The sequence below is a fragment of the Anastrepha obliqua genome, chromosome 5 (genome assembly GCF_027943255.1).
Source record: "Anastrepha obliqua isolate idAnaObli1 chromosome 5, idAnaObli1_1.0, whole genome shotgun sequence".
Lineage (NCBI taxonomy): Eukaryota > Metazoa > Arthropoda > Insecta > Diptera > Tephritidae > Anastrepha > Anastrepha obliqua.
The window spans coordinates 88322189-88348397 of NC_072896.1; the positions used below are offsets into that span (position 1 = coordinate 88322189).

Genomic DNA, 26209 nt, shown 5'->3' on the forward strand with positions numbered 1-26209 from the left:
CAACTTCCCCTCAAAATGAAATGCCATTTTGCTCTCTTACTTTCCCCTACATTGCAAGGTTTTTGGATAATGACCACCAATTGTAACAATTGTTACCATTATTTGATTCATGAATAGACCCATAAAATGGAATAAAATAAAAAAGGTATCTGACTACTGTAAAAAAATAAACCCACTTAAAAGTAAATTAAATAAAAAATAAAAATAAAAATTCAATAATAAGAAATACCCGGCATGGAATGCCAGATACACTATATTTCTTCTTTTTCCACCTCGGCTGATGGCCATGAGCTAGTGCTGTTCTTTTTGTGGTATTTTCTGTATATCCATGTGCTTAAAATAAAACATGATTTTGATTGTTTTTCAATCTTCTGTAAAAATAAATAAATTTTTAAGATTTCCACTCGCGAGCAGTCGCCATATAAAGAACGATGAAAGGAAAGTTTTTTATAACGCGGAGTTTTCATAGAAATGCATTAATTTATGGCTTTCTGGCGATCGCAGTGGTTCAAATATTTATTTTAATTTCTGGACTCGATTGCCAATTAGTTAGTTAATTTTCTGCAAAACATTATTTCATAGACACCCAACTCAAATCCCGAACTAAATCGAACCATAAATACAATTTTTAGAAATATTTCCATTCTAGTCCAATAAATGCAGATTTTTCTTAATTGAAGAAAATGCCCAGCACTAGCAAGGAAAAAAATAGAAAAAAATCAATGGGACTTTTTAGCAACTTCGTTGGACACCTTTTTTAAAACCTTCAGTTGGGCTCCCCGGTTTGGCGCCTTTTTCGTCCTGTATGAGGATCTATTTTAAAGCGTTACCGGCGCCCATAAATCGATAGAAAATTAAATTTTGGGAAGCTACCTGGATGCTTAAGTAGTTAGCTATAATGGAAATATGTTAGAAATGAAAAAGCCAGTCTGGCAAGACCCGGGTGCCCAACTGAAGGTTAAATTGACACTTTGTTGTACTAGAATTTAATGGGATATGAAATTGCGTACGAAATGTTTTTCCAAAAATTCTGAAGAAAAAGCTTAAAATTTTGGGGAAAATTCATTGAATTTTTATAATTCTAGTATAAAATTTGAGATTACGATTTGTATGGCTTTTAATAGACAATGGGAGAAAAAGGGTATTTCAAAAGACGCACCAGATGTTGTTTTAAGGGGTTAGGGGTAGTCAGGGGCCAGAAAAAATGATGGTTTTCAATAATTTTTTTTTATAAAAATAAAAACATAGCATTAATACATCGTGTTTCGACTCGACTTTAGCAAAATTTCAGAAAACAAATTAATAATTGTAAAAGTTATCGCTATTTGTGTGAAGCCCGTTTCTCCAGAAGACGCTTGCGGTGATCATCACAAGTCCTTGGAGATTCATCTAAACTCGATCGGGCAAGAGAAATTTGTTTTATTAATAGATAATCTTGAGCCTGATCGAAGCTATTTCTTTCAAAGTTAACAATATGGCGGCCTCAGGAAATATTTTTCAGATTTTCGAAAAAAACCGACTATTAATTGTTTGAAACAAATTGATATTTTTGAAAAAAAAAAGAACAACAAAATCCTTTGATCACTCTCGAGTTTTTTATGTTTTTCAAAATCAGTATAAATGTTATTGAAATCTATCAAGCGGTTTTTAAGTTATAGTGATCTCAACAATTAAAAAAAAAATAGGTTTGAGAAAAACGCATTTAAAGATTTTGTTTTTGTGTGTTTTTGTCCGAGCGCCCTTCATTAATTGTTGAATAACTCGAAAAGTATTTGTTGGATTCACTTCAAATTTTCACACAATATTTTTAAGACATTATACTTTAAGAAAATGCAAAAAAATCCAATCTTTTAAAATTCTGACTACCCCTAACCCCTTAATGACACATGTAAAAATTTGATTCTTTCCGGTTTCCCTAATTTTTTTCAAAATATGACTCTTAACAATTATATGTGAAAAATTTCATCATTTAAATGTCCACCACAAGCACGTCTCTAGGTAAAATCCGTCAAACATTCACTTCATGAATGCCTAATTGTTGATAACGTCAAGCTATCGATGTTGAACGTTTTCCGCTACTGCAGCAATATTCTCAGCAGAACCTCTCGTTTTCTGGTCTACCTCCTTTTTCTATATTATCATCGACAGAATCAGTTACTTGAAATCTTCTCACCAACCTTTGAATCGTCGACTCATTCTGATCATTATTTCCACCAAAAAAAAAACCCGTTTTTTTTCGATAGGTTGTTCTTAAAGACCGACCATTTTCATAATAAGTTTCTATATTTTTAATGCGTTTTTCTATTGTGCAAAATTTTACATCTGTGCACCTAAAAAATGTTAAAGATGACATAAAAAAGTTACCATCCAGGAATTATTTAATACTGACATCTAGGCGTCACTTTCGAAAGACCCTCTATTTTTATGGAAAAATAGCTAATAGTCAAAAAAGAAAGAAGAGAAATAGTCAAAACTGGCAAAAATGTTGAGGTGTTTTGTCGAGGGCTGCGCCATATCGGAATATAATTACGACTTTTATATATATTTCGACTCCAGCGCCATCTATCGAGTCCAAATAAACTGATAAGCTATCCTTGACATACCTATAACATGAAAATTTCAACGCAATTCGATCGATTCGTTTATATTTTATTAGCTACGTTATTTTTTTTTCTATAATTTTTATGCTTATATATTAAAAATACAACTAAAATTATACAAAAGGCACTTTGATTACTTTGAATATAAATTACTATAATAAATATGATATATAATCAGCACACCATCGAGAAGATTACATGTACATATGTATGTATTGGCATAATATTTCAGCAAGTATGTTTGGCGTTTGTTTTTGTTGCTATAGAAAATGGAGTTACTGTAAAGTACATATGAAACTTCAGGGGTTAGGTGGGTTTCAGAGGTTGAAAAAAAGAAGATTTTGACTATTTTTTTTTAGTATATAAAATCATATATTTTATTTAAGCAATTCACTGTATCTAAGATACATATATAAACAGTATTTTGTGAAATTTTTATTTAAAAATTTCGAAAACTCAGCCGTTGGTACCTCATCTTCCTTGACGTCTCAAAAAAAAAATGCTCTTGCCGTGGACAGCATAGCTCATTATTGGTTCATCTAAAATCAGAAAACCAAACGGATTTCGTTAGTACATGGATAAATCTCGTTGTTGTACGAAGGAAAAAAAATCAAAATTTGAATTTATGACAGGCTTTGAACCAAAAAACACATTTTTTAGTGAAATTTTCGACATACATTGGCTAAAAAAAAATTGTTGTAATTAACAAAAAAAAAATCCTTCGTTCAATAACTAGATAATGTTATTTCAAAGATTTGTACAAAATTTGAACTAAATCGCTTCATAGCTTTTCGAGTGGAGTTTTGAGATAAACACGTATACGAGCGAAGCGCTCAACTGACGTGGCCTAATGGGCGGAACTTCTGAAGGGTCTATCTCTTAGAATTTTACTCGGATTGACTTAAAATTTTAGGAGAGTATTTTAAACATACTGTACTATTTAATCAGACAAAAAAACAAAATTCGATTTTTTGAAATTTTCAAACCCACCTAACCCCTTCACACAAAGTGGACTTTAAAAATATTTGTTATGAGCAACTTGAGAGATTTCTGTATCTTTGTAAAAAACTAATGTGTGTTTTCCTATGTCCTTATTTACATATATATTGATACATTTCTATATTTAATGTGGCTAAATGTTTCCCGATAAAACCCTTTTCATGCTATAACATCGGTTCTGCGTCGTATGATGTTGTGCGATCGATTTGTGCCATTGTTAATAATATCCTCCGGTCTTGGCTCAATCTCATAATGCATGTACCCGTCCACATCATCGAGTTCCTTGCAATTGAACTTGGCAAGAAGTGTACCACGTCCCGCATAGGGGGGAACATATTTGAAAGTCGAGGCAGCTGTGCCACCGACTGGGATCTCGGCGATCTGGAATGGAATAAAAAAAAATTAAAATTATATGTAAGTACAAAGTTGATTGAATTAAATTAAAAAGCAGATTTTTTTTTCGCTGGCATTTAAGGGGTTACATACGTCCAGAATTTTCAAAAAATCGATTTTTTTTTACAGATTGATTCCCGGTCATTTTCCCGAATCTAATTTCCCGAATGCCGCTGGCCCGAATGTCTAAAATTCCGATTAACCAAAATCCCGAATGCCATTTTCCCGAATGCCAGTTTCCCGAATCCATTTTCCCGAAAACCAATTTCCCGAATAACTAATTTACCGAATATTTTTAAATAATTGACGCATAAATGGTATGGTAAAGTGTGCACATGATGTTGTCTTTGGCTTATGTTCCCCCAGATGACGTTAAGCCTAGTTTTCAGTTGCTTTTAATTAATTCACCAGATGAACTTCGTCCTGTCCTCGATTATTTTGCTGAAAATTACGTTCTAGGACGACCAGCAAGAGGCCGTAGAAGACAGATTTTGCCTCAATATCCAATCGAATTGTGGAATCAACATGAAGCTGCTCTCCAAGGAGCTTGCAGAACGAACAACGTCAGCGAGGGGTGGCATAACCGATTCGCGATAGTAGTGGGAAAACACCACCCAGATTTGTACTCCCTTCTGACAGAAATACAAAAAGAGCAAGCCGATACAGAGTGTGCTATTGCGGAGTTAAGTTTAGGGAGATCGGTAAGAGCTGCACCAAAGAAGAAATGGTATCAGCTTCAAAGCAGAATCCAAGCGATCACAGCTTCCTACGATAATTATAGAAGAGAAAACAGAGTATTGGACTATTTAAAAGCAATTTCTTATAATATTGTGGTCTAATTGGTTTACAAATATGTATGTATATGTTCACTTTTACAAAAATTTATTGCAGTAAATCCTTTATCTATATATATATAGTAAATGTGAAAATCTGTCCCTATATTCGCTTAAAACTCGAGAACGGCTGAACGGATTTATCTTATCTTGGTCTTGAATTATTCGTGGAGGTCTAGGGAAGGTTTAAAAGGTGAGAAAAATTCGAATAATTGCCGGGAAAATGGTCAAAACGTGGACCCGGGTAACCTTTGGTTGTGTATGTACAATATGGGTATCAAATGAAAGCTGTTGATAAGTACTTTAATACGGGGTCATTTTCATACCTATTGATCACTAAGGTCTCGAAATATATGCCAAAACGTGGACCCGCCGTGTCTTTGCACCGAATTAAACCAAACTTACACACATTGTTAAGGAGGTATTGAAGATTGTTTCCGTATAGTTTGGATACCTATTGGTAGATACGGTCTCGAGATATAGGTCAAAACGTTGACCCGGGTAACCTTCGGATGTGTATGTACAATATGGGTATCAAATGAAAGCTGTTGATAAGTACTTTAATACGGGGTCATTTTCATACCTATTGATCACTAAGGTCTCGAAATATATGCCAAAACGTGGACCCGCCGTGTCTTTGCACCGAATTAAACCAAACTTACACACATTGTTAAGGAGGTATTGAAGATGGTTTCCGTATAATTTGGATACCTATTGGTAGATACGGTCTCGAGATATAGGTCAAAACGTTGACCCGGGTAACCTTCGGATGTGTATGTACGATATGGGTATCAAATGAAAGCTGTTGATAAGTACTTTAATACGGGGTCATTTTCATACCTATTGATCACTAAGGTCTCGAAATATATGCCAAAACGTGGACCCGCCGTGTCTTTGCACCGAATTAAACCAAACTTACACACATTGTTAAGGAGGTATTGAAGATGGTTTCCGTATAGTTTGGATACCTATTGGTAGATACGGTCTCGAGATATAGGTCAAAACGTTGACCCGGGTAACCTTCGGATGTGTATGTACAATATGGGTATCAAATGGAAGCTGTTGGTGAAGGCTTTAGTTCAGAGTATTTCCATCCGCTCCCTGACTAGGATCTCGAGATAGAGACCAAAACGTGGACCCTAGAATGTGTATGTATAATATGGATATCAAATGAAAGCTGTTGATAAGTGCTTTAATAGGGGGTAATTTTCATACCTATTGATGACTAGGGTCTGGAAATATATGCCAAAACGTGGACCCGCCGTGTATTTGCCCAGCGAAGCGGGCCGGGTTTGCTAGTTACTAATAAAAAAAAAATTTTATTTTTCGGGGACATAGCCATTCGGGAAACTGGCATTCGGGAAAATGGCATTCGGGATTTTTGTTATTCGGAATTTTAGATATTCGGGCCAGCGGCATTCGGGAAATTCGATTCGGGAAAATGACCGGATACCGTACAAAATCCCCTTAGTTATAGTTGAAAATGGAACTGGCCGATAAGAGTTTGATTCGCACAGGTAGCTGTACTTCGTTTGCACTTGAAAGTTTAAACTCGTTTTTCTCGAAACTTCTTTTTCCGGCACGGTTTGCATGATAACTCGATTCGAAAGTGTTTTCTCTATAGTATGTCGAGCCGGATTTTTAATATTTTTATTAAAGAATTTTATAAACATAATTAAAGTGTGAGATTTATGACGTGAAACGCATACTTTACTTTAAAATGCCGTAAATTGCAAAATTTTTTGAAATTCAAAAATTTGGCTCGACAGACTATAACTACAGTTTTATTTTACAAGAATTTTTTACTTTTTACAGATCCATCAACATTTCAAAGAGAAATGATGCAGACCGTGGAGCAACGTTTTTCTTCATTGTCACGTGATTTTTTATATATTAATTTTTGTAAAGAAAAATTAAAATACATTTTTTATGAAGTATAAGTACTAATAAACAATGAATACAATTTTTATGTTTATTTCTATTGTTATCCATTCTAAATACAGCTTTTCTTTTAACGCATTTTAGGCGCTGCTGGACGTATGTAACCCCTTAAAGAAACTTAAAAATGGATCAACAAAAAATACAAATTAACTCTGGATAAAAATTCTCAATCTGCAGATTGAATGCATTGTCAACGAACAAAGACGGGGAAAATGATTACAGTGCCGAAAATCATACAAGTCCCCGCCGTATCAGTTAAAACCAACACACTGGTGTATTTCATAGCGTGAATTGTCAGCTTCGTTCAATTTGCAGTCTCTTTCATTGAAATTGACCATTGAGAGTCATCAAAAATTTAGTGTCGAAACGTTAAGTTACGCGCTCCATTTCTTGTCTGATTGTACTTGTATACTACTGTAGCTGTCTAGTTTACGAGTGTCAAATATGTTTGATGTACCACGCCATTACCTAAAATTATAGATCATCCGATAGGGTGTTTGATTTTGCGCCGCCGGGTCTATTGTGCTAGCTAAACATTTTAAAGCAAACTACATTTTCTTAACATTGTTAAACTTAGAAAGAAGAATTTTGAGATTCAAAAATGGCGGCAAAGAGCGGATGAAAGTATGGCTGCCGATTGGAAGCCTTTCGCGTTTATCTAGGAACCAGCACCGATAAAAATGTCACCCTTGAAATCCAACGGAGAATCTCAACAAGTGCTACTTTGCACTAAGTAGGTGACTGAGTAGTAAAGTCCTCTCTCGACGAACAAAACTAACACTCTACAAGGTTCTCATCATGCCCGTCCTAACGTATGGCGCAGAAGCTTGGACGATGACAACATCCGATGAAACAGCATTTGGAGTGTTTGGCAATGGCGAATATCGCAGACGATGGAACGATGAGCGCGAATTAAGAAGACGAAGATAGGGTGATTAATTTTGCTCCTCCTTGTATAAATTCAGTTATTTACGGTGGCGTAGACACAATGACGACCGTCTTATTAGGGAGCTGGGTTATACATCAATGAATTCTGAATGTTAGAAAATGGTGGCTTCAGCCATTTTCGCACTAATATCATGAGAGGAAATTGAATATCTCCCATACCCATCTCTCTCAATATGTTTTTTGTCCATGGAGGCAATAAAGTATTAACAACAAGTCTTATAAAAACTATTAACGGGGTAGAAGCTCCAGGGTAGCTGGATTAAGCGTATGAGGTCCATTTTGTAATGTCACTATATGTCACAGTAATCCCCTCCATAACGCGGTACTTTTATAAAGCGATTTCGTATTACACAATTTTATGTCCCCCGTATAACGTGGTATTTCCCCTCATATAGTATTAAGCGGTATTTCTCCCATATTTCTGTACTGTGAATTATATGCAGAGCTCATAATTCAATTTATATTGTGCTCATAGTTTTTGAAGTGTAAGAGTATTGATTATACATATGTATATGTATGTAAATATAATACAAGTACTGAGAGGTAAAAAATTCTTATTTTTATAAATATTTCTTTTAAATAAAATATTTATTTTTCAGTCATTACGAGTGAAAAGAAAATACGACCTAAGTTAAAAGGGAAATTTATTATAGATTTTTCTCTGCAACAAAAAAATCATATTTTGAATCAGCTAAATAACGTTAAGAAATCAACAGCAAATGTAAATAATGTAAATCATTTCTATAACGCGTTATATGGGGCCAAATAGGGGAGTTATGCGAGAATACTCCAACAAGGCGTACGTTTTTATACAACGCGGAACCAATCCACCGTTTTATAGGGGAATTACATATTACAACTATAAACACTTTGGTTTTGTTACTCACCTTAAATCTCAATGCCTTCTCAATACCGGGTCCTTCGATGTAGAACATACCCTTTCTAAGTGGTATGGGCAGAGGATTTGTTAGCCTCACAATCACATCAACTGGCTGTTGCGACACAATTTTTCCTTGGAATGTAAATTTAATATCCGGTTTGCGTACTCGGAAGTCATCTTGTGCGTAGTATTCATATTCGGTACCCCTTACCTTAGCGGCACAGGAAATGTTGAAGGCTGCCTGAAATGAGCATAATACAGAATTCAAATGGAGGTATCAACATTTTTATGATATCTCAGAATGACAGTTGATTTTTAAGTGAAGGTTTTTTATGGTATCGAGCTTTAAAAATAGTAGATGCTTTCCATTTCAATTCAACCGGGCTATTCGGGACATGTTCTTCGATTTCGATGTTACTCAAATATGTTGCTCTCTGGTCAAAATAATGAGACACGTATTTTTTTGTTCGCCCGAAAAAATTTTTTTTCAAGCTTTATCGGCAATTTTGTTTTTCGGTTCAAAATCGATTTTTTTTTAATAATATAAGAAATTTTTTTTTTTAAATGCCCATAACTTAGTCAAAAATGGCATTAAGTTATGGGCATTTAAAAAAAAAATTTTCTTATATTATTAAAAAAAATTAGTTATGCTATGTTATGTTATGAAGACCTTAAATTTCTAAAAAAATTGAATGCAGATTCGCAGTAGTTGCCCTAACGTAGGGGTACCCACTTTGAATCTCTCATTTCTGTATATTCAATTGACTCACCTGCGAAGCTAGTTTCTTAAAGTATTCTTCAAATTGCACTTCCATGCGCACAAATTCAGATAATTCTGGCTTCAATTCTACCTCGAACGGCATCGACTTAACCTCCTCGCCATTGACGCCCGTGTACAACACTGAGTCGCAATTCAATTGTCCACTTGCTACATGCGTATTTTTCTTGGATTTGTTGGTAATTCTAACAATTACCGCAAAGCTCTCGCCGATCTTGATGTCATCCTTCAACGACATCTCAAATTCCACCTCATTGAAACTGTCGTTCAAGTAGTACCGACTGAATGCGTTACGCGATTGTTTCAAGGCCTTCAACATAGTATTCCGCTCTTCGTCAGTCTTCTCCTCATATTTGTATGTATGTGTAATGTCTTCGCGTTCCCATTTCAGCACCGCCTTTGTGCTGATCAAATGTCCAATTGCCAATGTGTCCTTACGCAACAACTTAATGGGCTGATATGGTCCGTTGTAACGCCAATATACTTTGTCTGCATTCACTTCCGAATAGACGAATCCGCAGTCGAACGGCCGCAGTATTTCACCATTCTTCACCGCCACCACAGACGCTGGCCCCACGCGGTACATACTGTCGGAAGGCTCTTGCGGCGTAGCATCCACTGCCTGCCAACCGCCGTATGCGCCATATGGTCCAATACCTAAATCTGGACGTTGCATCCACACTTCATTCCAAACGTGATAATTCCATATTGAGTCCGTGGTTTCCGCATCCAACTTCTTATTGGACTGATCAATAAATATGTCCACCGTAAGCGAACCCTGTGTATCGTGTGCCGCCGAGTAACAAGTAACAATACGCGATGGTATGCCGAGTGTGCGTGCAATGGTTGTGAGGGCTCCTGAGAAATTCCAACATTGCCCATATTTCACCGGTTTCTGCGTTTTATAGAACTGTTGCAATATTTCAGTGGAACCAATCCATTTCGTCGGCGCAGTGCCGCCCGAAAAGTCTTCACTCCAATTGCCAAGTATCAGACCATCATCGTCCACTGAATTAACGGCAGCCGAGAGCGCACGTGCCACACGCACCGGATCACCGCGAAAGGCTGCAGGTATGCGTCCAACTGTGCCAATCAATTTTATCGAACACTCCAACACGTGACGTTCGAATTGGCCCAATTTCCATACTGAAGGACGCATACGATTATACGAGCCGCGCCAGATGAGTGTCGTGTCGTGCATGACATATTCTTTGCGTTGATCGTGATCGGCCATATAGACCTGATCATCCGGGCACCACGGATTGAAGAGTATATAGATGGGTACTGGTATGGAGAAGGTCTTTGAGCCATTGTTTAGCATTTTCGTATCGATATCCAATTTCCATTCGGTTACCGGACAAGTGACGGCAGGTTTGATGAGCACCGTAAGTACGGTGTCTTCGTGCGACTCAATGCCCGCAGCCCACTCAAGCGGATCACCGAGGTAATCAATACCATCGCGTGGCACCAGTCCCACCAATGTGCCGTGGCCAGGAGTGGGTTTTTGCTCATCAGCAACCGTGAATATGAAACTGATTGCATCGCGTGTAGGATTGAATGACCGATTGAATTGAATGCGCAAACGAAATGGATCACCGCGTCGCACAATTAAAGATTCTTTGGCGGCAAAGAAATGATCTGTTTTGTGTTCGTCATTGTTCTCTGCCAGGCAGAGGTCGGCATTCTGTACTGTGAGTATGGCATCAGCTTCGGGAGCGTCTGAAATCGAAAGTGTGTGTTGAGTGAGCTTTTAGTGAAATATACGAAAATACGAAAGTAAAAGCGAAACATAAAAAAAATATATAATTAATAACCACAAGCTTAATGAAATAATCTGTCATTTGATGTTATTGCTTTTTTACATACAGATGTTCATAAATATTTTAATTTATATTGGTTCGCTTGTGCTGCAAAACTATTTAACGCACAAATTTCAAGTAAAATTTATTTTGTATTAAAGCATCAAAATGGCGCCAAGCAGTCGTTTCTAGCTGAAACTTTTATACCCTACACAACCTTATACTAATTTTTTAATTTTAATTTTTCAAGTTCAATTTTTTTTGTTTCGGAAATTTTTTTCGACCCTCTTGGTTAGGTTACGTTGAAGCCAAGGTGAATTTATTTGCATCCGCATAGAAGTAAAACCATACGTGCATTTCACATGACCTCCATCACGTTAAAATCCATGGTGAAAAGATTTTTAGAGGTGTACTACCTAGCAGACCGTTACTCGGCTCTGAGCGAATTTGACAGATATGCCGACATCATTCATTTTGTGCGTCACAAAATTTAGCTTTAGCTTAGTGAGTTCCCCTCAAAATCAAAATCAGCCTGCTCTTCTCCACTGTTACTACTTCGGTTCCCCTCCGGGAACGCCAAAAAAGGCCCTTTACCCCGCTTAACTTTTTTCAAACGCAATACGCTTTCATGATTTTTTGTAATATTTCACTTTAGATATTATTTAAATCATCACTTTACATTCTCAATGTACACAAATGGCAAAGTAAACACACAGATGTAAAAAAAAGCAAATAATTTCGACATTATTCATATCTACGGCAAAAAAATCAGTTGTGCGGATGCCATCACTTGTAATAAATCCGCCTTGGTTGAAGCGGTTGTCCGGTGGAACACCCTGAGGCTTACATATACCCCATTGCAATGCCGCGTGGGGAAATCCTTAAAGCTTTCGGTGAATTATGCAAGTTTTTCTCTGCAAGCCGTTCTCTGACATCGGTTCATTGTTTGCTATCTTCTGATTGGCTGATAACTTAGAACGGTTTACAGATTGGCACTGAACTGGTAATTTTTGTAGAGTAGAGAAGGAGACTGTTGAGTACTTTCTCTGTAAATGTCCGTGATAGGCAGCTAGATTGGGTGCTACACTGGGTGCTCCTTTTTCGACAGCCTGGGGAAGTGCGCCTGCATTAACGCCAACAATCTTCTCCATTACTTCAACGGCTCTGGTTGGCTGTAGATATACCTATGCCTGTTGCAGGTCTCATAATGGTATCAAAACAGCGCTTTAGTGCTACTTGGGGAGTGCAAGTCAAGTAACTCTGAAGTCACTTCTAGTAGCAGGAAAACGACCTGCCTGAATTGAGCCAAGTCTAAAATTGGCAAAGTGCTTTACAAAAGATTCAGTTCTTAAATTAATTTGATTTTGTAAGGGTGTAGGCCAATATTTGAAAGCAGAATTCATCACAATGTGAACAGACAGATTGCCAATTTCTGTGTTATTGATAGATATGGCTAATTTCGATTGAAGCGCTAACGGCTGCAATTCGATACTTTGATCGGTGCTTGGTCTCATTGTCGCTGGAACGAACATTCAATAGTGCCTATGTTGACTCGGATTTATCCATTATGGTACGCATAGGAGTGTGTTTGGACGACTTTTACATTCGAAAATTGGAGAAAGTTACGGCCACGATATAAGAACATCTGTTTTAATTTTTAAAATTTTCAAAGCGAATTGCAAACCAAAAATATGAATCTTTACATATATAAAATTGGAAAAAGTTACGGACACGATATAAGAACATCTGTTTTTATTTTTAAAATTTTCATAGCGAATTGCAAACCAAAAATATGAATCTTTACATTGTATATAAAGTTGAAAACAGCCTCAAATTAAAAAAAAAAAAAACAGCTCGTTTAATTAAATTCTATCACAGGGGAAATGTTTGATATTTGATAAACTTAACAGATCTGCTAACTGCAGTTGAGTTTTTAGTGGAAATCGACTATTCGAATCGAACTTCTAGCTTAGACACCTACCGATAATTGTTATTCGAAATTTATAGTAGTAGTTTCGTAGTAGTTTAATGCCATGAAAGTAGAGTATTTATAGTGCAATGACTGCAATTAACTTGACTGTTTACTAAAGAGCAACACATGCAGCTGGTGTATTCTGTCTGTTTACACATACCTATGCAAATATGTCTATCCTCATAAGGAAATGATAGAAAACATGTAGGGTGTAAAAATAAAATACTGAGCAAATATATAAAAACTCAAATAAACACAGTGACGATCGCGAAAAACAAATTGAATATTTTCCTGCTATTCATAGTTTCTAAGTTTACTTTGTGCTTAGAGATGATCTCATAAATCAATTACTTAAAGTGTGCAAACGTAGGCGCTTCGCCCTGAAACGCATGCAAATATGAAAATACTTAAATATGTTTAAATAAGTATATATGGTGCATACATACATATTTGTTGTTGTTTATTGTACTATTCGAAATGTAATTAATTTAACTTTTGACTTGGATTTTTATGTCGCTTATGAGGCCGTGAAAATTACTTTCACTATTAATCGAAATGTCCAACTGGAAAGTGATAATAATCTATACGAGTGTAAAATACCAATAAATGGCTGTTGTGGGAACGAAGGAATCAGTAGATGTATCCCTGATTTTGTTGCATAGCTACAAACAGTGTTTAGATGTTGAATTATAGATATAGATTTATAGATAGAAAAAGCCACAAAGAAATGTTCCTTGGTGGAATAGTACACTTTCCGACCTGCGTAAAGAAACAAGAACTTTATGGAATAGAACTAAAGTAAAGGGGGATTGGTCCTCCTACTCAACAGCCCTAACCAACTATATACAACAAAGAATTGAGGAAATCTAAAAGGGCTACTTGGAGGAATCATTGTGAAAAGATTTGTAGTCTTCCGAATGCTATTTGTATCCAAAAAGCCCTACTTAAACATCACTCAAATGTTATTAGTACCCTGAAAAAGCCAGACGGAAGCTACACAAGGAATCCAGAGGAAACCAGTTAACTTTTGCTGGGCACTCACTTCCTTGGATCACTTGTGCTAGACGAGATCTCTGTGCTGGCAGAAACTACTACATCTGCGAGTGCTGAGAACTTAAAACTAGCAAACAAGCTATTCCATGAAAAGCGGGTACAATGGGCGATATCAACATTCAGCCCATACAAATTTCCTGGACCTGTTGGGATATTCCCCTGTCTTTTATAGCAGGGTGCACACCATATTATCCTTAATTGGACCAGACTATACAAAGCAAGCTTACTGCTAGGATATTTACCTACAAAATGGGCTGAGGTTAAGGTTGTATTTATTCCAAAGGTAGGGAAAAAACCCGAACAATTGCCTAAATCATACAGACCAATTAGTCTCAGCTCATTTTTCCTTAAAATAATGGAAAAGATAGTTGATCAGTATATTAGGGAAAACAATTTAGCTAACTTCCCACTGCATCGACTTCAATTTGTCTATCAACAGGGAAAATCCACTGAGACTGCAATACACAGCCTGGTAACAGTTGTTGAAAAGGTTATTGAGTCCAAACAGATAGCTCTATGTGCATTTATTGACATATCAGGAGCTTTTGATAACACTTTCTATGAGGCAATCTGTAATGGGCTATATCTAAAGGAGGTACCTGAACCCATCACTAGATGGATAATATTCATGCTGAAATCTAGGACGATCAGCACCGAACTTGGAGGAACAATCAGATCTATTAAGGCCACAAGAGGTTGCCCTCAAGTTGGCGTGCTTTCTCCTCTTTTGTGGACTCTAGTCATAGATGAACTTCTCCACAAACTGAATAAACTAGGATTACACACTCAGGGTTACGCTAGTAGTTTATGTATTAGGCTGGCATGAGGAAACCATTTCGGATCGCATGCAGCAAGCCCTTACAATAATAAACAAATGGTGCACGGAAAAAGGGCTCTCCATTAACCCATCCAAAACAGCACTTGTACCGTTTACTAGGAGAAGGAGCATAAATCTCAAATGTCCGATCCTTAATGGAACAACACTTCAACTCTCGACAAAAGCGAACTATCTTGGCGTCAGTCGTGACAAAACGCTTACCTTAAACGCCACAAGGGCATTCTTTGCCTGCACAAGGCTTTTTGGAAAGACATGAGAACTAAGCCCTGGAATGACCTTCTGGACATTCACCACAGTTGTGAAACCCATAGCCACTTATGCATCCTTAGCATGGTGGCCCAAGGTCAAGCAAAGAAAAGCAGTAAACGAATTAAATAAACTGCATCGCCTGATATGTGTTGGTAATACAGGGGCTATGAAAACATGTCCTACTGATGCATTGGGTGTGCTCCTGAACATACCACCGCTTCCAATCTTGATTGAAAGGGAAGCTCGCTCGAGTGCCTTAAGATTAAAAGGTATATCTGAACTTAAAAGTGGGGATATGAAAGGACATTTAAAGATCTTAGAAGATTTCCTACATAGTCCCATTCTTCATAGGGATGATATACTATCACCCAAACCAATACTCTTCAGGAACTTCCAAGTTGTAATTAATGAACGCACATACTGGAGAACTAATTCTATCACTTTCAAACCTGGCTCTCAGCTATGGTTTACTGATGGATCCAAATTGGAAAATGGTAGAACAGGGGCAGGAATCAATGGGCCTAAATTCAAAAAATCGATCAAACTAGGTTTTTTTGTAACATTGGCATACTAAGAAAGAAGACTTTTGAGATATTCTGCGCGAAAATGGAGGTATTTTTGACAAAAGTTACAGAGTTGCTACCATTTCACATCAGGCACTATTTTATACCAATATACGCTGTGTTTTTAACACGCTTAATGTAAATTCGATCTGCTATTATAATTTTTAATCATAAATGATAAAATATTTACTTTTGGTATTTTTTAGAATTGATTGATACGAGTGGTAACAAAAGTGCTGTATGAACCTTACAATCAGGATAACATTTCGTTTCTGGTATTTGTACTAAATCGAATTATAAGCAAGTGCCACTGAATGGCAATTCGTTTATTTGTGTTATACTCGCTACTTCACATTTAACAGCCCGGAAATGTGAATAGAGAATGCAGGTCTTGGTTTATTTTTCGAGAATCTTAAGACTAAATTACAATATTAGTTTAAAACTAAAGGAGAGCTGAACTGGTAAAGAGAAATAACATAGCTGTTAGAGTAACAGAAGGTAACTCGGGTGCCAACATAAAACTGTAAACATATGTGCAAATTAACATTTTGCATACACGACATCGGATGCGACACTCAAACAAATAAATAAACGCTGCAAGTCGGCTCAAATTTTCGTTTTGGTTACCACAAACAACACCAGAAATGCCTGTCAAAAAACATGTAATTTAATTGGGGAAATATACCAACCTGAAGGTTTAGGTCAAAGCAGCCATAGCTTTTACCTAGGCTATAATTTTAAATTTTTTAGACTTAGGCTTAGAAATAAAATAAAATATATTTAAAAGTTTGACAAACATAAATAAGGGTTTGGCGTTTAGCTGCAAGCTACCTAGTATTTGCAAAGAGTTCAATAAAAAAGCTAGAGGGTTTTTTTTTATATTTTATAATACAGCGTACCATTGTATTTATTACGTACGTTTTAGAATTTTACTGAATTCACTGATTTTAGCTTTGATATTATTTTATGCCTTCAATATTTCTATGTTACTTACTTTCTCCCACTTTTAGAGCGCAAAATAGCGATTAGTTTCAGAAAAAACTTTTGATTTAGAAGGAAACCAGTTAATGTCCCACCTTTTATTTACAGTATAATATTCGCAAAAGAGGCGTTGAATACCCTTCTTATCGATTGCATGCCTACTTTAATTATTAAAAAATATTTGGCGCTCACCTATTTCAAGTGAGTCTGAATATTATTTAAAGACACCTGCACGCAAACATGCGTTTAAAATTATTGGGTTCTTATTATTTGTTAATCGATTACGCCCTGGATTTGCTAGCAGTTGCAATTTACATGCAAAGTCTTATTAAGAAGGCGTTCCGTTAATATTAAGCAGCTAATTAAATTAAAAACTTTCTTACGAAAAGTTTTGTTAACAATTTTGGAACTAATTACATACACATACTTATACACATTCCCATCCCACAAATGCAAATACACACAATGCAATTTTATGTGCTATTTCACAAAGCACCTTAAAAAATATACGCAAGCCGCCTAATCAATTATAAAAGAGACGCAAAGGAAATCCCTCGTGCAGAGTGAACCAATCAGCACAGCCGACTGTTTAACACTTGAGCGCAGACTTAGCAGAATAAATTCCCCGCAAAGAGAAAAATTTGTACACATAAACAATTACATCAGCAACAACAAAATCAGGCACGAACAAAAAATGGAGTTTGACAACATAAAAGGCGCACGACGCGTCATAACCGTTTTACAATTTATAGGCTTGTGGCGTTTGAACTCTCCGTGGCAATCGTTTTATGCTGCATATTCATATGTTTTACATTTCTCATTCACCTTTTCGTACACGGTGATGATGTGGGTGGATGTGGTACAGGCATCCGACTTGGAGAAGTTCACTTACATAATGTATATGTCGTTAACGGAATTGGCGCTGTTGGCTAAGGTGGCCAATGTTTGGATCAATTCGAAATTGTTTGTGAACTTTTTTCACACACTGGCCAATGATGAACTATTCCGTTTGCGCACGGATGAGGAACGTCATCTTTGGTCCCGCATACATGGATATTATCGTTGGATCGCTTTCATGTATTTTGCTATGAGTATTACACTGGTCACAATCGCCTTCATTGGGGTACTCTTCTCTAAGAATTATGAATTGCCATTTCCTTATGCGCCACCATTTGAGTGGCGTAATCCGCACGGCTATTGGTATGCATACTTTTATGAATTACTGGCAATGCCGTTGACTTGCTTCTCAAATTGTGGACTGGACATGATTCAATGTTATATGCTTTTGCATTTGTCGTTGTGCTATAAAATGATTGGTGGACGGTTGGTGGAAATGGGAAAACAAAAACAAACGCTGCATCAATTAAGTGAATTCAATGAAACCAGATTCCTGGAAGAATTTGTGGGCATAGCAAAATTACATGATAAAATGAAGAAGTAAGTTTGGAAGACTTTGAAAAACAACTTTTTGGAAATTTAGTTTTGTATAATGTTATTAATGTTTTACGGATCTATTTCTCATTTGCAAGGCTTTCAGCAGATTGTGAGACTTTTGTCTCCTACCCGTTTCTTATACAGATAATGTGCTCCTCATTTGTGTTATGTTTTAGCGCCTACCGATTGCAAAAGGTAAATACTCATAAAAAAAAAACAAAAAAAAAAATCAAATCGCAATTGAATTTAGTGTGGGGATAGTTAGCTCCAAAATGTATTTTTTTGTGTATTTTTTTTAGCTTCATGACTCGCAAATTGGCTGCGAATCTTGATAATTATTTTAAACCATGACACTTCTAACGCCTCATTTATTTATTGGGGTGCAAAACATGGATCCTGGGCTGTAGTGAGAGTTCTCTTAAAATCTGCATGAGCATACCATTAAGCGGACAAAATTTCCTAAGTGTTTTGAGAATTACGGAGGCAAAATAAAGTAGTTTGGGTGTTTGGCCAAGCTCCTCTTGCTATTTCTGTTGTACGTCTTGATGTTGTACCACAAATGGAGGGACCTACAGTTTTAAGCCCACTCCGAACAGCAGCTATTTTTTATAAAGAGCTTTTTCATGGCAGAAATACCCACACTATTAGAAAAACGAAAACGAAAAAATAGTACTCATAAATTTATTGCATGATTGACCATAATGTTCATAAAGACTGAACGACTTTTACTGGAGAGTTTTGATTTGGTTTCCTACTTTAGAATCTATCTTCACCACAGTTGGAGATATACTATTGCAAGTTTTCTTCTGCAGATGATTTGGTATTTGAGGAGCCAACAAAAGAAAAAGCACAAATTGAATCGTAAGTTGCTTCTAGACCATGCCCAGCTGCAGCTAAACTTCCTTCCTTAATTGGGTGTAATAACCCCTTACTCAGTTACAGCCTTCCGAATAATGTCATGCCAGGTGTCTCTGCTTTTCGCACGCCTTTTCCAGTTGCTTAAACCAAGAGAAGCCCAGCCATCTTCAATTTGATCCTTCCACCTAAACTTAGTTGTTTTAAATGTCAAATATAGTAGGGATAATTTCAGTTTGAAAATTTAGCTCATTTAAACTGGCTTATAAAAAAATTTCTTTGAGAAATATAAACAAAAAATGGGTGTAAAGTATCACTCAGAAGGTATATAGCTACTACATGCAGTTATTCTATGCTTCTGGGTACTAGTGAGTACCAGTCATATGAAATTAAATGAATGCATGAAATGAATTACACGGATGTCAATGCATGTAAATGCAAATAAATAAAATGAATTGATTTAAGGGCGGCCGGATAGCTTAAGTACAGGGTGGCTGATGAAAGCCCCTACCAAAAAAAATTGAATAACTTTTTTTCTTTTTAAGTTATCTGTTCCATTTTTGTTTTAATTTGCAGATTGATCTTTAAAATTTATTAAAATGGATAACTGGGACACGCAAACAAGAATTTGGATAGTCCGCCGCTATCACGCACTGGAGTCCGTAGTTTTGGTACAGAGAGAGTACAGGCGGATGTTTGGCGGCGATCCCCCGAGCAGATGGACTATAATGAGACTGGTGAATAATTTTGCTGAGCAAGGAACAGTCGCAAGAAGGCCTTATCATCGAAACCCACCAGTAACCAGTTCGGACGGAGGAAACGATCGCTGCTGTAGCTGCAGCTATACAAAGCAATCCAAGGGTTTCAACAAGAAGCTTATCTGCTCAACTTGGTGTCAGCCGACAGTCTTTGCAAACAATAATGCACAAAGATTTAGACTTATTTCCCTACAAAATTCAAATGGTTAACAAACTGAATGCAGCAGACTTGCCGATTCGCTTGGAATTTTGCCAGAAGATCCTGCAAATGGTGGAAGAAGACCAAAACATTTTAAACTGCCTTTTCCTGTCTGATGAGGCCCATTTCGATTTAAACGGCAATGTGAACAAACAAAATTGTCGAATATGGAGTACTTCTAACCCACAGATACTCCACGAGACGGAATTGCATCCTCTTCGTGTGACAGTGTGGTGTGCGGTTTCTTCACGCTGTATTGTCGGGCCTTATTTTTTTGAAGAAAATGGTCACACCGTTACGGTTACTGGAGACCGTTATTTGAAAATGCTGAAAGAATTTTTCTATCCAGAACTACGCCGAAAGAGAATTCCTTTCAACTCTGTGTGGTTTCAACAAGATGGGGCAACGTCTCACATAGCCCAGACTGTTATGACAGAGTTGCGACGAAAATTTCCCAATAAACTGATTTCAAGAAACTCCGAATTTCGTTGGCCCCCCAGGTCGCCTGACCTTACTGCACCTGACTTTTTCTTGTGGGGTTTATGTAAACAAGAAGTTTATAAAACAAAGCCAACAAATTTGGATGAACTAAAACAATCCATTCGGGCAACAATTGCGGCTATTCCTGTCGCAACTCTCAAAGCAGCAATGAACAACTTTTTACTAAGATGCCGCACTTGTGTCAACGAGCATGGGGGGCATTTAAATTCAATTATTTTTAAAACTAGTTAAGCTACATTTAATAAAATTTAATGACCTTCAACTTGAAAAAAAAAAAATAAATGAATTCCATACACTAAAAAAAAAGTTATTTGAGTTTCTTAATGTAGCAAAATTCATCAGCCACCCTGTATTTTGCATATAAATATTTTCGGTAATGAACGGACAGAGAATATTATTCTTCCTAAATTATTATTCTTTCTGGATGTAAATTCGAATATATAAAATGAAATGATTTAAGAGCTTACATATGTAGCTTATTTCAAATACGCCCACCTTCAGTTATGAATGGACAAAGTATTATTCTTCCTAGAATATTGAATAGAATAGAATAGAATAGAATAGAATGCGATTGATTGAAAGACTCACAAAAGCGTTAACAGCAACACTGAAGCTAATTGTGAGTCAAGAACCTGAAGAAGAAGTGTAACGCTAGTTTTCTTTGCACCAGACTTGCTGCATTCAGGTTAGGTTAGGTTGTAGCGGTGGTCCACTAAGGACAGACTCAGGCTCATGGCCCATTGCAATGCCATGTAAGGAACTTGCCCTTATCTCTTTTAAAACCAATGTGAATCGTTTAGAATTTAGAAGGTCTCTAATTTCTACCCAGCTAAGATCTTGCGTGGATAAATTGTTTATCTAAAAGAGTAAATTTTCGTGTGGATACAGTAGAACAGTAGCAGACAGAATATGCAAAATCGTCTCTTCCTGTTCTTCATCTAGACAGCTTCTGCAGAAGACATGTCTGTGTACGCTCATCCTCTGGTACGCATTATAACGGAATTCAGTGCGCTAAGACTGTGCTTATTTTGACTTGGCAGACTTCTGTGAGTTTAGCATTGAGAGTTAGCCGCAAGTGATGGGCGATTCTGTAGGTGAAGTAGCTTACATATCTGTGTATTCACTGTAGAGTTTAAGTCATGAAGAATTACACGGAAGAATAACCCATCAAAATCGTGAGCCTTTATTACCAAAATGTTAAGAATTTGAAAAAAATTTGGCTGCTAAAATTATGCACGTTAAATGGCCACTATGATTATGAGCTTTGATGCCATCGTATATTTTTTTAAGGTTTTGTGAAAAAAGTAAACTATTAATGACCTTTTGCCTGAATGATTAAATTTTGGCTGCAGTGTATATATATATATATATGTAATTGGCACATACACCCGTTTTGGGTGTTTGGACGAGCTCCTCCTCCTATTTGTGGTGTGCGTCTTGATGTTATTCCACAAAATGGAGGGACCTACAGTTTCAAGCCGACTCCGAACGGCAGATATTTTTATGAGGAGTTTTTCATGGCAGAAATACACTCGGAGGTTTGCCATTGCCTGCCGAGGGGCGGCTGCTATTAGAAAAATGTTTTTCTGTTGTTGTTGTTGTAGCAGCAATCAAATGTTTTTCTTAATTTTTTTGGTGTTTCACCGAGATTCGAACCAACGTTCTCTCTGTGAATTCCGAATGGTAGTCACGCACCAACCCATTCGTCTACGGCTTTGACTGCAGTGGGGCTTCATATTATTGTAAATTTTTTTACTTACGTCACGAGATGGTCATTTGAGTACTACACAATAAGTCTACGCTGCCTATGCTCTTTATTATAATAAAAAGGCTTGAACTTTGTAAATAACCATTGCATTATTTTTTGCCAAATTTCCAAATTTGCGATTTTAATGGGTCACCCCGTAGCAAACTATAGAAGGCTTCACACATTTTACAGTTTCATACATTGTTCATTAAATTTAATTTTTACACAAGCAAGGCTCACTAAGCTTTCAAACCTCTAATTATGGCTATTTTTTCTCAAATGAAACTGTAGGTATTGAAAGTTTTGTACAATTTTTGCACCAGGAAAGCGCAAAATTCTGATTTTAAACATTTATGATTAGTATTTACCCAATAAAGAAATTACACCCTATTCCGGTATGTGAATTTGTCGTTAAGGATATCCAACCTTTATAGAGAAATGCTTTCTGTTAACTTTTTCTTTGGATTACTTCAGGTTAGCGTTTTCGAGAATCCCTCACAATTTTGCACACTAATTTTGGCAGTGATTGTGATGATTTTGCAAATATTCATCCCGTGTTATTGTGGCAACGAAATAATCTTGAGTACTGGAGCCTTGAACAATGCCATTTACAATGCCGAATGGGTACAGTGTTCCCCTAAAGTGCGTAAATACCTAATAATCTACATGGAAATGCTGCAGCAGCCGGTGAAAGTGCGAGCAGGAAAATTTTTCGAAATCGGTTTGCCGGTTTTCGTGAAGGTACGAGTAATTTAATTCAGAGGACAATATATTTGTTAACTATATTTGCTTTTTTCTTTACAGACCATGAATAATACATACAGTTTATTGGCGTTGCTGCTTAATATGAATAAGAAAAATTACGATAATTAAAAAATGTTATTCACTTTACTTCAGAAAAATTACACGGCTGTTGAACGGGAAAGATGCCATGAAAAAACAAAAACTACTCGAAATTGTGTTTTTAATAAACAGTCAGTCGGCAATCTGCGGAGTGTGTACAAAAACAAACATTTTTACAAGATTTTAAGCTTCTAACTGTGACCTCAAACATTAAAAGTGCTGAGTGCATGATGAAGAAAAAGCATAGCCTTTAAATTGAATCGGTGGGTTCGAAAATCGTACATTCCCAAAATTACTATTTTGTTGTTGAAGATACCAAAAATCTTATGTGAAAAGATTTCTACAGGTGTCCTACCTAGCAGACCGTTATTCGGTTCTGAACGAATTTGACAGATACGCCGTCGTCATTCGCTTTGTGTTTCACAAACTTTAGCTTTAGCTTAGTGAAACACAAAACGAATGACTTAGAATCCAAAGTTCCCTTCAAACAATTTTTTTTTCATTTCATTTCATTTATTGCTTTTTTTTTTTTTCATTTCATTTCAAACAAATTTTTTTTCACCATACCTAACGAGCAAACTTGGTATCTATCATCCTTGCCAAAAACCGTACAAGTGAGGGGACGTGTATGGTTTTTCTGCTCATTTCACTGTTGAAATCAGCTGTGCTTCATTATTGAACGAGTATCTAATACGGTTTTAAGCTCAATCGATGAAGAGACACATTTTAAACAAAATCGTCATCTCACTTAAAAATGCCAAATTCCGGACTTGTACGGCTTTCAAATTCACCCACTCAATTATAGCCACAAACACAATCCACACACTTCTACACATTTAATTAGCTCATAAAAACAAAATAGATCTCTCGAGCGACCAGCACCAACGAAGAACACTCAAATTGAATAGATAGCACATTTGTTGTTTGCCAAAAAATGAATAGAGAACACTAAAAAACACAAAAACAAAAACTATGAGTATTAAAAAAACAGAACAAAAAACAAGTAAATCTGGTTAATCAACGAAAAGTCAAAGCGTTGCTATGAAGTCATCATACTTGGTAAATTTCTTCGTTGGCAAAACAATCAAATTATAATAATAAAATGGCACATGTGTTTTAAGCAAAATAAAAATAACAAAATTTATGGAGATTTGTTTAATGTTTTAAATTACTTTCATTCGCCGGGCGTATTGCGCGATAAGGATTCACTGGGCGTGATGGACTTATCCAGCGATTCATCCAGGCGGGCATAATATTTGAATACCAAGTGCTCATTTTCAAAATGGCTTTTGTTGAAGAATTCACAGAAGAAAATTTTATATTTTATATTTTTTGAAATTTTTTTTATTGTTTTTTGGCACTAAGTAGCTTTAACTATTTTTGCAAACTCTTTTTTTTCACAATCAAAAGCGTTACTTATTACTTGCAAAGTAAACCGGAACCGTAAAATTACGTTTGTATTTGTCACCCAAGACTTTTACTTTCGTCTTACGTTCGAAATCAACTTGTTAACTCGTTGGCAAACATCAATAAACTGAAGAATAATTTTGCTTGAGACGAACACCGGCGCGGCGCTACGCTACTCATTCATCAATACAACAGTGCGAACTTCGCGATCGCGATCAGCATACAATAGGGGCGATAGGGTACTTCGCGACTTATTGCATTTGGTCTTGTAAATTGTATAAGTACAATAAATATGGTCAAGTTTGTTTATATTGTAAATTACAAAAACAAAATATTATATATGCAATTTCAAGTACAGTGCTTAATAAAATTACGTTACAAAAAATGCATTATAAATCGGCTATGCAGAATTGTATCACAGCATTTTTGTTGCTGCCTGAGAACTATCAATATCGAAACTATGGTTAGACAGCTGAGAATGGCAAATTGTGTTGACATCTATTCAGTAAGGTTTGCCAAGCCATCATAAATCGTTTAACGCCCGAATAACGCTTCTAAATTGTGGAAATTTACTTTGAAAAAAAAAATTTTTTAAAATATATTCGGGAAATTCATAGAGAACTGGCGCCATCATCGGCCCTAATTTCTTTCATTAGGGTAAATGCCGAGCGCTATCGAGTCATGGTGGCTAAATTTTTCTTTCGAAAAATTAATCAGCCAATCCCGGTGGTGTTGAGCTCGAAAATTTAGGGTATTTTCAGGAATTTTTTTACAATAAAAAAAAAAACGAAAAACGATGTTTAAATTGTTTAGGCTTTTTTTAAGCTTCTTTTACATAACTTCTGCTCAAATATGAACGAGACGTTATCAATAAAACGGTTCGCGGATGACATATGGCAAAAATAAATTTTTTGTTTTTTGGTAGGACTGTTATAAGCTTACATGACAAATTTTAGCGTGATATGTCACATAGTTTGTTTTCTGTGCTACTGTAAACAAGTCAAGCTCGAGTGTGTTCTTCGAATTTAACGATGGAAATTCAAGTTGAACAAAGAATTTGTTTGAAATTTTGTTATTCCAACAAAATTTCGGCTTCAGACGCCTTAAAAATGTTGCAGACAACCTATGGGGACTCTGCTCTATCGCGTGCACGTGTTTTCCAGTGGTACAAATCGTTCAAAGAGGGCCGTACATCGGTTGAAAACGTCGTCCAGCAACATCAGTAAACGACGAAAACATCGGAAAAGTAAAGGAAACTTCATTTACACACAAAAATTAAAAAAAAAAATTTTAATTTTAATAATTTCAAAAATGGCGCTGAAGTTGACCCTCCCGAAAAAAATTGGACCTGAACAGTGTTGTCTATTTCGGCTCTTCTATTTATCTAAAACACAAAAACCAAAAAAATGATTCATCAGCATGACTGTAGCTATATCCCGCTGCTACAATAAGAAAAAAAAGATAGACAATTGACGCGGTTTTAAATTTGACACTTTAAAAATCGTTTTTTTTTCAATTTTTTTAATAAAAATAATACGAAAAAATTTAAATAATAATACGATTCTAGCACAGGCGATAGCCATTGATGTTGTGAACAACATATTAAAATTTCAGCCTATTCAGTTTAATAGTTCTTTT

The 26209-nt window shown here is 36.2% G+C and overlaps 1 protein-coding gene across 1 annotated transcript; it reads right to left on the reverse strand.

Moving 5' to 3' along the window:
* Window positions 1-2632: 2632 nt before the first annotated feature.
* LOC129247482 (annulin) lies at window positions 2633-24749 on the reverse strand. The gene is made up of 4 exons (XM_054886618.1): window positions 24337-24749; window positions 9365-11091; window positions 8602-8835; window positions 2633-3980 (listed from the first exon to the last, which is right to left on the reverse strand). Exons 1-4 carry the CDS (start codon window positions 24437-24439, stop codon window positions 3759-3761), a joined length of 2286 nt encoding a protein of 761 aa, XP_054742593.1. The 5' UTR covers window positions 24440-24749; the 3' UTR covers window positions 2633-3758.
* Window positions 24750-26209: the final 1460 nt, after the last annotated feature.

What these genes read in the sequence shown, in the direction of transcription:
- LOC129247482 (XM_054886618.1), bottom strand. Translation starts at nt 24,439, where the DNA reads ATGAGCACTTGGTATTCAAATATTATGCCCGCCTGGATGAATCGCTGG. An exon ending in AATACGCCCGGCGAATGAAA is followed by an intron (nt 11,092 to 24,336) that starts GTAATTTAAAAC and finishes TTTCGATTTCAG; the next exon opens with ACGCTCCCGAAGCTGATGCC. An exon ending in AGAAGGCATTGAGATTTAAG is followed by an intron (nt 3,981 to 8,601) that starts GTGAGTAACAAA and finishes ATTCCATTCCAG; the next exon opens with ATCGCCGAGATCCCAGTCGG.